The 14,877-nt window shown below is 38.2% G+C and overlaps 1 protein-coding gene across 2 annotated transcripts in view; it reads right to left on the bottom strand.

Annotated features, from left to right (window-relative positions):
• The window catches only part of EIF4G3 (eukaryotic translation initiation factor 4 gamma, 3), a 374,612-nt gene that overhangs the window by 154,279 nt on the left and 205,456 nt on the right, over positions 1-14,877 (bottom strand). For both annotated transcript variants that reach the window (XM_011933977.1, XM_011933978.1), the window contains one exon: positions 13,460-13,582. In XM_011933977.1, the coding sequence (XP_011789367.1) occupies positions 13,460-13,582 (123 nt within the window). The remainder of the gene's footprint in view (positions 1-13,459; positions 13,583-14,877) is intronic.

Below are 14,877 nucleotides of genomic sequence, written 5' to 3'. Positions count from 1 at the left end.
ATGCACCAGGTGACGTCAATCCAAAGAGACCAAGATTTACCTGGTCGCACCTGCGGAACGCCCCCGACACGCCCGTGCCCCGCCTATTGCCCTCCCACTCCCTAGAAAAGCCACTCTTGGCCCAGGTCCCACGCGGTCTTCCTTCAGCCCCACTGAAGTCGGGATGCAGGAACCCCGCCCGAGAGCCCCACGATGGGGGGACTCTGTCGGCCTTGTTTGCCGGAGGCCGACAGACTTCTTCCCCACACCTTAGGTTACCAAAATAAACTTGCAGTTTTGCTCCTGACCTTTGCCTACTTGCTGGTTCTTTTGTGTTCACTCTGGTGGTCTTAGAAAAACAAATCAACTACAACAGACACCAGAGAAATAAAAAAGATCACTTGAGACTACTATGAACAACTTTATGCATACAAACTATAAAATCTAAAGGAAATGGATAAATTCCTGGAAACATACCACCCTCCTACACTAAATCAGGAGGAAAGAGAAACCCTGAACAGACCAATGACAAGCAGCAAGATTGAATTAGTAATTTTTAAATATGCAACACACAAAAAAAGCCTGGGACCAGATGGATTCATGGCTAAATTCTACCAGACATTCAAAGAAGAATTGATACCAATCCTACTGAAACTATTCCAAGTGATTGGGAAAGAGAGAATCCTCCCTAAATCACTCTATGAAGCCAGTATCACCCTGATACCTAAGCCAGGAAAGAACACATAAAAAAACAAAAACTGCAGACCAATTTCCATGATGAACACAGATGTAAAAACTGTCAACAAAATACTAGCTAACCAAATGAAACAGCACATCAAAAAGATAATTTATTATGATCAAGTGGGTTTTATTTCAAGGATGCAGGGATGGTTTAACATATGTAAGTCAATAAATGTGATACATCACATAAAAAGAATTATAAACAAAAACCATATGACCATCTCAATAGATGCTGAAAAAGCATCCAACAAAATCCAGCATCCCTTTATGATAAAATCCTCAACTAAGTGGGCATAAAAGGGACTTACCTCAAAATAGTAAAATCCATATATGATAGACCCACAGCCACTATCATACTGAATGAGAAAAAGTTGAAAGCATTCTCCCTGACAACAGGAACAAGACACGGATGCCTACTTTCACCACCTCTATTCAACATAGTTTTGGATGTCCCAGCTAGAGCAATTAAGTAAAGAGAAAGAAATAAAGGGCACCCAAATTGGAAAAGAGGAAGTCAAACTATTGCTGTTGGCAGATGATATAATTGTATACCTAGAAAACCCTGCCGGGCGCGGTGGCTCACGCCTGTAATCCCAGCACTTTGGGAGGCCGAGGCGGGTGGATCACGAGGTCAGGAGATCGAGACCATCCCAGCTAACACGGTGAAATCCCATCTCTACTAAAAATACAAAAAATTAATCGGGCGTGGTGGTGTGCGCCTGTAGTCCCAGCTACTCGGAGGCTGAGGCAGGAGAATGGAATGAACCCGGGAGGCGGAGCTTGCAGTGAGCCAAGATCCAGCCTGGGCGACAAAGCGAGACTCCACCTCAAAAAAAAAAAAAAAAAAAAAAAAAGAAAACCCTAGAGACTCCTTCAAAAGACTCCTAAATTTGATAAAGGAGTTCAGTAAAGTCTCAGGTTACAAAATCAATGGACACAAATCAGCAGCACTGCTATACACCAACAACGACCAAGCTGAGAATTAAATCAAGAATTCAATACCTTTCACGACAGCTGCACAAATAAAATGAAATGCCTAGGAATACACTTAACCAAGGAGGTGAAAGATCTCTACAAGGAGAAATACAAAACACTACTGAAAGAAATCACAGATGACATAAACAAATGGAAATGCATCCCATAATCATAGACTGGAAGAATCAATGTTGTGAAAATGGCCATACTATACTAAAAGCAATCTACAGATTCAATGTAATTCTCATCAAAATACCAACATGTTTCACAGAATCAGAAAAAAACAATCCTAAAATTCATAAGGAACCAAAAAAGGGCAAGTAGCCAAAGCAATCCTAGGCAAAAAGGAGAAATCTGCAAGCATCACATTACTTCAAATTATACAAGGTTACAGTAAACAAAACAGCATGGTACTGGTATAAAAGTAGGCACATAAACTAATGGAACAGGATAAAGAACCCAGAAATAAAGCCAAGAAAGTACAGCCAACTGATCTTCAACAAAGCATACAAAAACAAATTGGGGAATAGACACCCTATTTAATAAATAGTGCTGGAAAAACTGGCAAACCTCATGCAAAAGACTGAAACTGGATCCCTATTTCTCACCTTATACAAAAATCAACTGAAGATAGATCAAAGACTTAAATATAAGACCTGAAACTGGAAAAATTCTAGAAGATAACATTGCAAAAACTCTTCTAGACATCAGCCCAGGCAAATTATTCATGACTAAGACCCCAAAGCAAATGCAATAAAAACACAAATAAATAAATGGAATCTAATTAAACTAAAAATCTTCTGCCCAGCTAAAGAAACAATAGAGTAAAAAGACAACCCATAGAGATGCAAACTACACATCTGATGAAGGACTGGCATCCAGAAATCTACAAGGAACTCAAACAAATCAACAATAATAATAATAATAATCCCATCAAAAAGTGGGCAAAGGACACGAATAGACATTTCTCAAAAGAAGATACATAAATTGGCCTACAAACAATATGAAAGAACGCTTAACATCACTAATGATCATGGAAATGCAAATTAAAACCACAAAGCGATACCATCTTACTGCTGCAAGAATGGCCATTATCAAAAAGTCAAAAAACAACAGATGCTGGTGTGGATGTGGGGAAAAGAGAATGCTCATACACTGCTGGTGGGAATGTGAAACTGGTGGGATTGCATAACCTCTATGGAAAATAGTACAAAGATTCCTTAAAGAGCTAAAAGTAGATCTACCATTTGATCCAGCAACCCCACTACTGGGTATCTACACAAAGGAAACGAAGTCATTACATGAAAAAGAGATTTGCAAACATATGTTTATAGCAGTTCAATTCACAATTGCAAAGATGTAGAACTAACCTAAGTGTATTTTGATATATAAGTGTATATATCAAAAATAAATTCTGGCTGGGCACGGTGGCTCATGCCTGTAATCCCAGCACTTTGTGAGGCTGAGGTGGGCAGATCAACTGAGGTCAGGAGTTCAAGACCAGCCTGACCAACATGCCAAAACCCTGTCTCTACTAAAAATACAAAAATTAGCCGGGCATGGTGGCAGGCACCTGTAATCCCAGCTACTCAGGAGACTGAGACAGGCGAACTGCTTGAACCCAGGAGGTGGAGGTTGCAGTGAGCCAAGATCATGCCACTGAACTCCAGCCTGGGCAACAGAGACTCTGTCTCAAAAAAAAAAAAAAAAGAAAAAAAAATTCAGCTGGTGCAGTGGCTCGTAGCAGAAATATGGGAGGCTGAGGCAGGATTATCACTTGAATTCAGGAGTTTGAGACCAGCCTGGGCAACACAGCGAGACCTCATCTTTACTGAAAATAAAAAACATTAGCTAGGCATGGTGGCATGTGTATGTAGTCCCAGTTACTCAGAAGGCTGAGGCAGAAGGTGGAAGGATTGAGCCCAGGATGTCAAGGTTGCAGTGAGCTGTGATTGTGTCACAGCACTCCAGCCAGGGCAACAGATAAGACCCTGTCTCAAAAACAATAAATAAAACAGAAAATTTAACAATTCCATATGACAGAAGGCATGATTAACAAAGCTAAAACACAATCATCAAACAAGAAAAACATTTCAACATATGTCAAAGGATTTATTTAACATGTAAAGCACTCTTATAAATCTGTCAGACAAAAATCATCACTCAAAAGACACGTGTATAACAGATAATTCATACACCCACAAATAACTGGTGAACATCAAAAACTTCTTAACTTCATAGAACACACAAAAATTAAACAAGATCTTGTTTTTTATTCTGTCAGATAAGCAATTATATAGGGAAAAGAGTATTCTCTTATACTGCTGGGTAAGAGATTAACTAGTACATTTCTGGAAGGTAGAAAATGACAACACAGTAACCCAAAAATAAGCAAACAAAGTTGTTCATCATAGCATTGTTAATATAGTGACAAACAAGAAACAATATGAATACCTGTCATGTAAATAAACTATGGTACATTAAAACAAAGGCATGTCATATAGACATTTTAATATAATCAAACATAAACATTTCTATGTGATCACTGAAAAAAATGCTAGTTTATAAAATGGCTTCCATAAGTATTAAATTATATGTTTGAGCTATGATCATGCCACTGCACTCCAGCCTGGGCAACAGAGTGAGACTCTGTCTCTAATTATAAAAACAAATACACACACACACACACACACACACACACACACAGAGATGTATACGTATATATGCACATGCACTAAAAGATACCTGAAAAGATATTCTAACAAAAGTTAACAATGGTTAATTCTCGCTAACAAGAGTTAGGATTAAGATTTCCTTCTTTACTACTCTTTTCCAATGAAGACCTATCATTTGTATAAAGTTATTTTAATTTTGAAAATATATTTTAAATAAAAGACTAAGCCTGATAGTTTCTTTGTGATCTTTTGCAAAAACTTTTTGTGATCACTTACAACTATCATAGTTGTCGGATGACTACAAGTTCTAATACCGTTGCTCGATGTCCAATGTAGGCAGTAGGAAGAGGAATTGTTATACACACAAAAATCTAAGTCATATTTTCTTTATAATTAGGATTCTGGTTTAGAGCATTCAAGGTAAAATTAAATCACTATAAAAGCAAAGGCATTCACATAAATTGATGAAGAATTATGAGAAAAGAAAACAGGTCAAAAGAAAAACACAAAATTTAATTTTACTAATGTGTCTCATAGGCTTATTTTTATTGGGATACCCAAGCAACTTAAAACATACTTGCTCCACTGGCTTCTCAAAGAAGGTTAAGTATTTCAAAAGTAGCTGTAAATCAAATATTCTTTTCTTGCTTGCTTTAGGAAATTCCTACAGGCACTGAAGCTGGAGAATCTCAGATGTATTTAAAAATGACACATTTTTTAAAAACCCTGTTGGAGACAGATCTGATGAAATAAACAACCTTGCTCTACAAATCTAAGTAGGAACCTTTGACGGTCTGTGCGCAAATTCTTTCAAAAGAGTTTTTATTGGCTGAGTGCAGTGGCTCACGCCTGTAATCCCAGCATTTTGGGAGGCCGAGGTGGGTGGATCATGAGGTCAGGAGATCGAGACCATCCTGGCCAACATGGTGAAATCCCTTCTCTACTAAAAATATAAAAATTAGCTGGGTGTGGTGGCGCATGCCTGTATCCCCCCTACTCAGGAGGCTGAGGCAGGAGAAACACTTGAACCAGGGAGACAGAGGTTGTAGTGAGCCAAGATTGCACAACTGCACTCCAGCCTGGTGACAGGGCAAGAACTCCATCTCAAAAAAAAAAAATAATTTTTATTACTGCATAACTGATGTACACAGCTTTAGTGTACACGTAAAAATTTAACGTACTTATATAATTTGAAGATAAATATTTGTCTTTTCTTTACACTAGGAGCATTTGAATTCTTCTAGCTATTTCAAAATGTACAATGGATTATTATAAACTATAGTCACCCTACTGATCTACCAAACATTAGGTCTTATTTCCTCTATCAAACCATATAGTGTATACAAATTCATTTTAAACTATGAAACATCATAACAAAGCAAGGATCTCTGTTCATCATGATGAACAGAATAGGACACTTTTCAAATGTCCCATTTAAAAACTTTTGAGAGAACCCACCCCAGTTTAGATACCTATTTAAAGTCTACAAGGCTTTACATATTATTGAAAAGCACTATTTTTAAGTCAAGGGAGGTTACTAATGATAAGTTATTTCATTAAAGATAAAGAACAACATAATTTAATTTAGTAACCACCATTTTTATTGTAGTCACCACTAAAACAAAACCACACCCCTATGCTTTAAGGTACAGAATGCCATTAATTTATCAGTGCCTATGACTGAGATGACAAAATGAAATTTTGAAAGATTGGGTTTGTTTACAATATACTAGGTATCACCTTCAAATTCTTCATGCAGGAATGTATGGAATGCAGGAATGTAACTACTTACTGCACATATCAACTTATAATGAATATCATAACCAAAGCTATAGACCCAATTCTAGGAAACTATTACTGCTAAACCATGGAATGAACTACAGTTGGCCCTTGAACAATTCAGGAGCTAGAAGAACTGACTCCACACAGTTAAAAATCTGTGTATAACTTTTGACTCCCCAAAAACTTAACTAGTAACAGCCTACTGTTGACTGAAAGCCTTACCGATAAAACATATTTTTTCTCAGTATGTATGTATGTATGTTTTATTATATACTATATTCTTACAATAATGTAAGCTAGAAGAAAATCTGTTTAAGAAAACCATTAGGAAGAGAAAATACATTTACAATACTATACTGTATTCATCAATACCATAAGTTTACATCATCTGTTTATAAAATAAATCATCTGTCTAAAATGGTGGTCAACCACAGCAGCAGACCTCGATCTATGGTAGATACCAAGCAATTCAACTTTTTCTTGTAAAGTTAGCACTTTGCTTCTTGGAAGTATTGCCAGCATCACTGGTGGCACTCTGTATGGGTCCCATGGTGTTATTCAAGGTTTATGGCAATGCACTAAACACGATGAAAAAATATGCAAGAACAAAGAGAGATGACTTTTTACTATGAGGCACAATTTATAAGAGAGATGAACTGCTCATCTGGAGATGATTAGTGTCACAGGGTATTTTAAGCAGATACTCTCAACACTTAAGCTCACTAAAATAGCAACAGGAGGTGGTTATATAATTACATTAGTACAGTATGTACTACAGTTAATTTTATGAAGTTAGGATGTAATATTGCCTCTTTTATTTACTCATTTATTTTTTGAGAGACAAGGTCTCGCTATGTTGCCCAGGCTGGTCTCATACTCCTGGGCTGAAACAACCCTCCCACCTCGACTTCCCAAAGTGCTGGGATTACAGGCGTGCACCACCATGTCCAGATTGCGTATTTGTGTCTGTTGACACTTCTCTCAATTGTGAATGGCATCATATATTATCTGTATTTGTGTACCTAAGTTTTGATAAACTTTAACTTTTATAATAGATTTGCATATATTTTATGGCACTAAATGAAAACATAGACTACATATATTTTATGCATCCATGACATACCTAAATTTTTCTTTTTTTGATAATTTTAGGCAGTATGTCATCTGGGAGTTTTCAAGTTATCACAATGTCCAAAACATTTTCCAATATATTTACTGAAAAAAATTACTGAACCCATTTTGTTCAAGGGTCAACTGTAATTAATAAATGGTCATGGAATTTAAGGTTTGCAGGTATCAATTTCATAAGCAGCTCAACAAAAGACTGAATAACCTGCTGACTTTAGTAATTTTCCCAAAAGGTAGGAGAAACTGTATCTTGCCTAAGATATGCTATCAATCCATAATTTCCTACCCCGAAGCCCCATAGCATAGGACTCTCTCCCATGTTACAACTGTGTTTCATTACAAGAATAATTCTAGAAGCGGGGGGGAAAAGAGTATATCAAGGAAGAAAGGTACATAATTCATTTTTAAAAATTAAGTGATCTTCGGCCGGGCACGGTGGCTCATGCCTGTAATCTCAGAGCTTTGGGAGGCTGAGGCGAGCAGATCACTTGAGATCAGGCATTCGAGACCAGTCTGGGTCAACATGATGAAACCCTGTCTCTACTAAAAATACAAAAATTAGCAGGCATGGTGGCACGTGCCTGTAATTCCAGCTACTTAGGAGGCCAAGGTTGCAGTGAGTCGAGATTGTGCCACTGCACTTGCACTCTAACCCGGGTGACAAAGTGAGTGAGACTCCATCTTAAATAAAAAAAAAAAAAAAAAAGTGATTTTGATCCACCACTCATCCCCTTCTGAAGTAGACAATTTTGACATGGCATCATGTATGTATTTTTACCCTATAGGGTTTCCATGAAGACTATTAGGCATAATAGCTACTATATTTCTAAATACAGGGATATGCCTTATGCATTATTGTCATCATCAAGAGCTGAGATATTTGATACCGAGCGAGTAACAAAATTCTTCCTTCTTTACCACTTTAATAGGTAAGAACTAAAAGGGAACTCTCAGATTATTTCATACAATTCCTCATTTTACAGATGAAAAAATAGGGGTTTTAAGAACTTAATGTTCTGACCCAAGGTTATAAATCTAAGTAACAGAGTGAAAACCAGCAGCAAGTGTTCTAGTGCTCCATGATATCCAGTCATGCACCTTCATCTATGCACTGTGATTCTCTGTACAGGAACATGCATATACACGTATGCATATTTCCTAAATATGTGAGAATACCTACTAGTTAGCCCATAGAAAATTTTAAGACTTATGAAGAACAGTTTCCGATTCTGTCTACTTCTTATCAGGGTAAAAACAGCAGCAGCAAAAATTTGTTTCTCCTCTCCATTCTCCTCACAGAAACCCAATGTAGTTTCCCTCAATTAGCTCATAGCTTGTGTCACAAATGTAATATAATTGCTCCCTCAGCATCCACTTTTAGGTCTGGCATATGTTTTTGAAACCCAGTTGTACACTTTCTCCAGATGTTTCCTTCCTGTGTAGTTGCTTGTGAAAGAGGCCGTTTGTTCCTCATGTCACTGATCCAGAACACAACACATCCCACAGCTGCTGACCATGATACAACCTAATGGTTAACACCAGACTCATGTAAATAAGTTCACCCTTGGAGAGTGTTTTCTTCAAACTAGCAAATCCGTAACTCCAGTGAGGAAGCCTAAGGGAGGACATGGACCTTAATAAAAGGACAGTCCCACAAGTCTTCCTTCTCTCTCTCTCCACCTGAGTTCCCTGCTGTCTTCAGAGCTCCCCTATCAGCCTCCCATCACCACTGTAAACCTCTCTGGAATTAGGAAGTAGTAAATTTTTTTCTGTTTCATGCATTTTGGTTTCACTTCCTCATTATGTCTTCCTGACAAACACACCCAAATGTAACTTTTACCTGGTCAGGGCTCTCTTAGAGAGTGGCTCTCCTGGTTTATGGCCATTCTTGACAGAGAGACCTCAAGACCAAATTAGATAAAAATCAAAATGGCTTGACTGCTTGCCAAAATCAAACTCATTATCCCCCTCTTTAAACTTCCCCATGCATACTCAATATTACGTTTCACTACAAAAGAGGTATTTTTAAACACGAAGAGGCATCCCTGACTCTCTCTCTCCCTTACATCTAGAGAAAACTTACATCCCCATTTACATGTGCCGTACTGATTATGCCTGCTGTGCTGGCATTAACAATAGCATTGCCACTCATTTCCACAATTGCCCCAATTTAGATGGTAAATTATATGGTCATCCTTTTCAGAGTCCTTATCTAGTTAATAATTAATTGCTAAACATCTCTCCAACTGGCTTCCTCTCCTTCAACTAATTTCTCACCTGAAATATAATAATAGCCTCCCTTCATCTAATTTCCCATTTTTGCACATGCTGTTCCTCTGTCTAAATACCCCTTTCCCTTTCATTTGGTGAATACCCATGAAAGTTAGATCAAATGGCGTCTCTGCGGTAAAGCCTTCCCACATTCTTCCAGTCATTCTCTGTGCCTCCTGAAATAATTGCAGTACTAATAACAGATATTTGCTGAATACTCATTGTGCACCACACAGTGAACTTAAACAATTTTTAAGTATTTTGTCTCATTTAATTCTCTCTGTTTGATAGGTTTTACTTTTTAAATGTAGAAGGTAATGCCCTGGGATAAAGTAATTGGGCCAAAGTTACAAAGCTAAGCAGTGGAACCGAGACTTGAAATCCAGTATGTCTGATTCCAAGTCAAAGTTTTAAACCTCTTCCCTGTTCTGTTTTACATGTACTACCACCATTAATGGGTCTCCGATATCTGTGCTACAATTCTGCCCCACTTGGTCACCTGTGCACCAGTCAGGTCTTAGTAACGGGTCTTCTGTTTCCCTTTACAGAGACTGGGACTTCCCTCGGTGACAGGGAAAGGCTTGGCTATCCACAGCATAAGCAATTATGTCTAACTCAAAGCAGGTACTCTAAGGCCAGTACTACAGTATTTACTGTTTAATCCTAAATTCTGATGCAGACAGCTGTCTCATCTGTAGTCTTCTAACCAGACATGATTCTGTATTTATCTGGATTGATGTCAAAATTGAAAACTAGTAAAACTGAAGTTAAATCTAGTGAGTTTTCTTTGACTGGCAGAGTGCTATCTCTTAATGAAATTAGTTGCCAATATTTATAACTTGCAGCTTTTTTACACATAACTAAAGATTTGTAGCTTCTTTTGAAACACTGGGTTGACTTTTTTTTTTTTTTTTCTGAGACAGAGTCTCTGTTGTCCAGGCTGGAGTGCAGTGGCACTATCTCGGCTCACTGCAACCTCTCTGCCTCCCAGGTTCAAGCGATTCTCCTGCCTCAGCCTCCTGAGTAGCTGGGATTACAGGTGCCTGCCACCACGCCTGGCTAGTTTTTTTGTATTTTTAGCAGAGACAGGGTTTCACCATGTTGGCTAGGGTGGTTTCGAACTTCTGACCTCAAGTGATCTGCCTACCTCGGCCTCCCAAAGTGCTAGGATTACAGGCATGAGCCGCCGCATCCAGCCCTCTGTGTACCACTTTCTATGACGTTCCAGAAAATGAGGTCAAATGTCAGTTGCCATCATCATGCTTGTGCTGCTGCTTTTCTTAAGAGGAAAATGAACTATCTCTAGTACACATGTCTCTGTTAAAAAGCCATTTGTTCATTCTATGAATTTCATGCATTTGGATTTAAATACAAGTCGCCTAATAAACTTATGCGTTATAACTGATGTTACACTTCTCAAAAAGAACTACCAACATTACAACTATTGATTGATGGCCTTCGTCTGCTCAAAGTGTTCTTTATGATTATAGAGAAATATACACTCATATTCAGAACCACAGTCTCTGGGGAAAGACAAAGAGCAAAAAGATTTCTGTAGCTAAACACAGAGGGATACCAGAAGAGGGCGGGAACCAAGCTTAGAAGGTTAAAGGAAACCAATCACACCCCAGAGGGCATTTAAGTGCAAAAAGACACATATATGTCCAGATTGAGAATTTAAACAGAAATCAACAAAGGATTGTCTATCCTTTATCTGGCTTGACAGCAGTAACATTTTAATGTTTGAAAATACAGACTAAAATTTGACTGCACTGATCAACTAATCCCAAAGTTTTGCTATAGTGTATTCCCACCTAACAGAACACATATATAGATTACTTCAATTTGGAAATTTTGCTTATCTCAAGCTTACTTCCAGGGAAGAGACTAAACATAAGACCTTCGTAATCATTCCAAAATTGGAATGTTCCTAGGGGAATAATGAGGAATGATGAAGAATTATTAACATGAACTTACAACTCACATGTCCAGATGCACATATATACTCATCTGAATAATGAAAGACTGAGATAAATGTCAGCTAGATACCATCATTTCCAAGAGAAAACACATCACTACAACAAAGGACTAAATTTAAGGCTTTCTCAAATTCACAGATTTCCAAGGGGCTCTAAACTCAGCTGTTTGTGACTTTGATATTTAAGAACATTTTTATGCACTTTTTATTTTTGTCTGTACTACTAAAATTAAGTCAGTAGTCTATCATTCTGAAATGCTTTATATACAATCATCTGTATCACTTGTTTGTAAACTGGGCTCCAAGGAACCCCTTTACCATCCAAGCATAAAACAGGAAAGAGAGAGCAGCCCCCTACTCCTTAATAGCTTTCTTTTTATCTGTTTCTAGACACTAGGATTTCACTTTAGACAATTTTTTTACAGGGACAGGATCTTCCTATGTTCCCCCAGCTGGAATCAAGGAATCCTCCTGCTAAGCCTCCCAAATAGCTGGGACTATCGGCATGCACCACTGCATCTGCAATTGGCTTCACTTTAGACAATTTTTAAGATCTGAAAACCATGTGTCTCTAAATCACTTATCAAAATTTAAAGTGACATAGGAATGAAATACAAATTTTTGTGGTTTTTTTTGTTTCTTGTTTTTTTTTTTAAAGATGAAGTCTCTCTCTATTGCCCAGGCTGGGGAGTACAGTGGCATAACCTTGGCTCACCATAGCCTCCGCTTTCTGGGTTCAAGCAATTCTCCTGCCTCAGTTTCCTGAGTAGCTGGGATTATAGGCACGTGCCACCACGCCTAGCTAATTTTTGTATTTTTTAGTACAGATGGGGTTTCACCATGTTGGCCAGGCTGGTCTTGAGCTCCAGACCTCGGATGATCTGGCCCGCCTCAGCCTCCCAAAGTGGTGGGATTATAGGATTACAGGCGTGAGCCACTGTGCCGCCCAGCCTTGAAATACAAATCTTGTCAGATTTGCAGAATTCTAATCTCTATTATAGTTTACTAAACTCCAGTTCCTTCTACAATATCTTGATTTCTAAAAACAAGAAAGCAAAATCTTAGGAGATTATGATAACCACATTCTTGACCAGGAAGAAAAAGGTGCCTAACTGACAATTTATTAAGTTCCACATTCACAGATTCAACCAACTGTGGATAAAAAATATTTAGGAAAAAAACATTTTTAAATAAAAACATAATAGAAATTTAAAAATAATATGACTACTTATACTGTATTAGATATTATAAGTAATTTAGAGATCATTTAAGTATATGGGAGGAGGTGCACTGTTTATATGCAAATACTATGCCATTTTACATAACGAACTTGAACAACCATGAATTTTGGTACTGGGGAGGGGGCTTCTTTGAACAAATCCCCTGAGGATAACAAGAGATGACTATAATTAAAGAAGACACTCTCCACTCAAGAAGCTCATTTATGTAGTTCTAAAATGTAAGAAGTATACCTGTTACACATCCTAATATGCTCTCAATAACACAGGCAATCATCTCAAGCAACACTGTTTGGTAAAATGTTAAATTCTCAACCTTAATGTTTGCATTAACAAAGTGTGCAGCACTTAAATCCTAAGGTTCCATGATGTGAAATACTCATTTAATGATGAGGTTTTCACAAGAATACAGCTCCTTTTGGTATTATGCAATAGTTCATTAAGAAAAGTGGCAGCACCTCACCTGTGCGCTGATTGTGAAAACAATACATAAATACATTACCAATAAAAATTTAAAATATTATAATTTGCAAAGAGAAAAAAACATGTCGGTTTAAATACCATTTAGATATTCGAGGCTGCGAGACAACTGATGGAAATGAAAAGTACAGAAAGTGGCTATAGAAGAAAGAAGAATTCAGTAGAGGTTAGTGAACAAATAGTGCCATCCATTACAACTCACTAGGTCTTACCTGAGGAGGAGTAGGTGTGGACGTGGGTCTTCCTATGGGTGGAGTAGGATTTCTGCTGCCACCTCCAGACATAATCTCCTCTGTTATGTCTTTACCTCCCTGGTTTGGATCCCGAATTCTTATCTATAAGGTTAAATAAAATGGCATATGTACAGATGAGTGTCTATGTAGCAAATTTACAGGCATATGAGTGAATTAAAGGTGCAAACTGGGAAACCTGTCAAATATCAAAGGTGATAATCACCACATTTGACTTTATTTCAATCACAGATCCATCATATAAATGTAGGCCATTAGCTCTGACATGAACTAATTAGAATAACAAGCTAAAATGAAACCTAACTGGCTGGATTTCTAGGTCAAAAAGGCAAACTACTAATATTTATACTTGTTTTGTAAGACCCTGTTGGACTGATTTCATTTACCATATAAGTTGCATAAAATACTTTTAATATATGAAAGTTACTGCATAGATAAAAGTTCTTTTTTTTTTTTTGAGACAGTCTCGCTCTGTCACCCAGGCTGGAATGCAGTGGCGCGAAGTCAGCTCACTGCAACCTCCACCACCCAGGTTCAAGCAATTCTTGTGCCTCATCCTCCCATGCGAGGATTACAGGCGTGGACCACGGCACCTGGCCTAGAATACAGTTTTAGATGCTGTAAATGATTCTCTGAAGTTCTTTACCAAAATAAAAAATATAAATACCCTACAAGTTAGGAATAATTTATCCTTAAAACAACCTATATACTATGTAATAATGCTGACTGCAATCATGCCTTTCCAGCAAAGAATGGAAAAAGGTTGATCGAGAACAGAATAGCTCAAAAATTATCTTACGTCAGCCAGGCACGGTGGCTCACAAGGTCAGGGGATCGAGACCAACCTGGCTAACACGGTGAAACCCCGTCTCTACTAAAAATACAAAAAATTAGCCAGACGTGGTGGCACATGCCTGTAGTCTCAGCTACTCAGGAGGCTGAGGCGAGAGAATCACTTGAACCCGAGAGGCGGTGGTTGCAGTAAGCCAAGATCATGCCACTGCACTCCAGCCTGGGCAACAGGGCAAGACTCCGTTTCAAAAAAATAAAAATTACCTTATAATTAAACACTTAACAGTCAGTAAAAAGAATGAGGCAGATCTGGCTGGGCTCACACCTGTAATCCCATCACTTTGGGAGGCCGAGGTGGGCGGATGACCTGAGGTCAGGAGTTTGAGACCAGCCTGGCCAACATGGTGAAACTCCGTCTCTAATAAAAATACAAAAATTAGCCATGTGCAGTGGCAGGCACCTATAATCCCAGCTACTCAGGAGGTTGAGGCAGGAGAATCGCTTGAACATGGGAGGCGGACGTTGTAGTGAGCTGAGATGGCACCATTGCACTCCAGCCTGGGGGACAAGAGCAAGACTTTGTCTCA

Source organism: Colobus angolensis, unplaced genomic scaffold (assembly GCF_000951035.1).
Source record: "Colobus angolensis palliatus isolate OR3802 unplaced genomic scaffold, Cang.pa_1.0 Scaffold130, whole genome shotgun sequence".
In the NCBI taxonomy this organism is placed as follows: Eukaryota; Metazoa; Chordata; class Mammalia; order Primates; family Cercopithecidae; genus Colobus; species Colobus angolensis.
The sequence above is the reverse complement of the archived record's forward strand: the minus strand, read 5'-3'. Positions and strand labels throughout refer to the sequence as shown.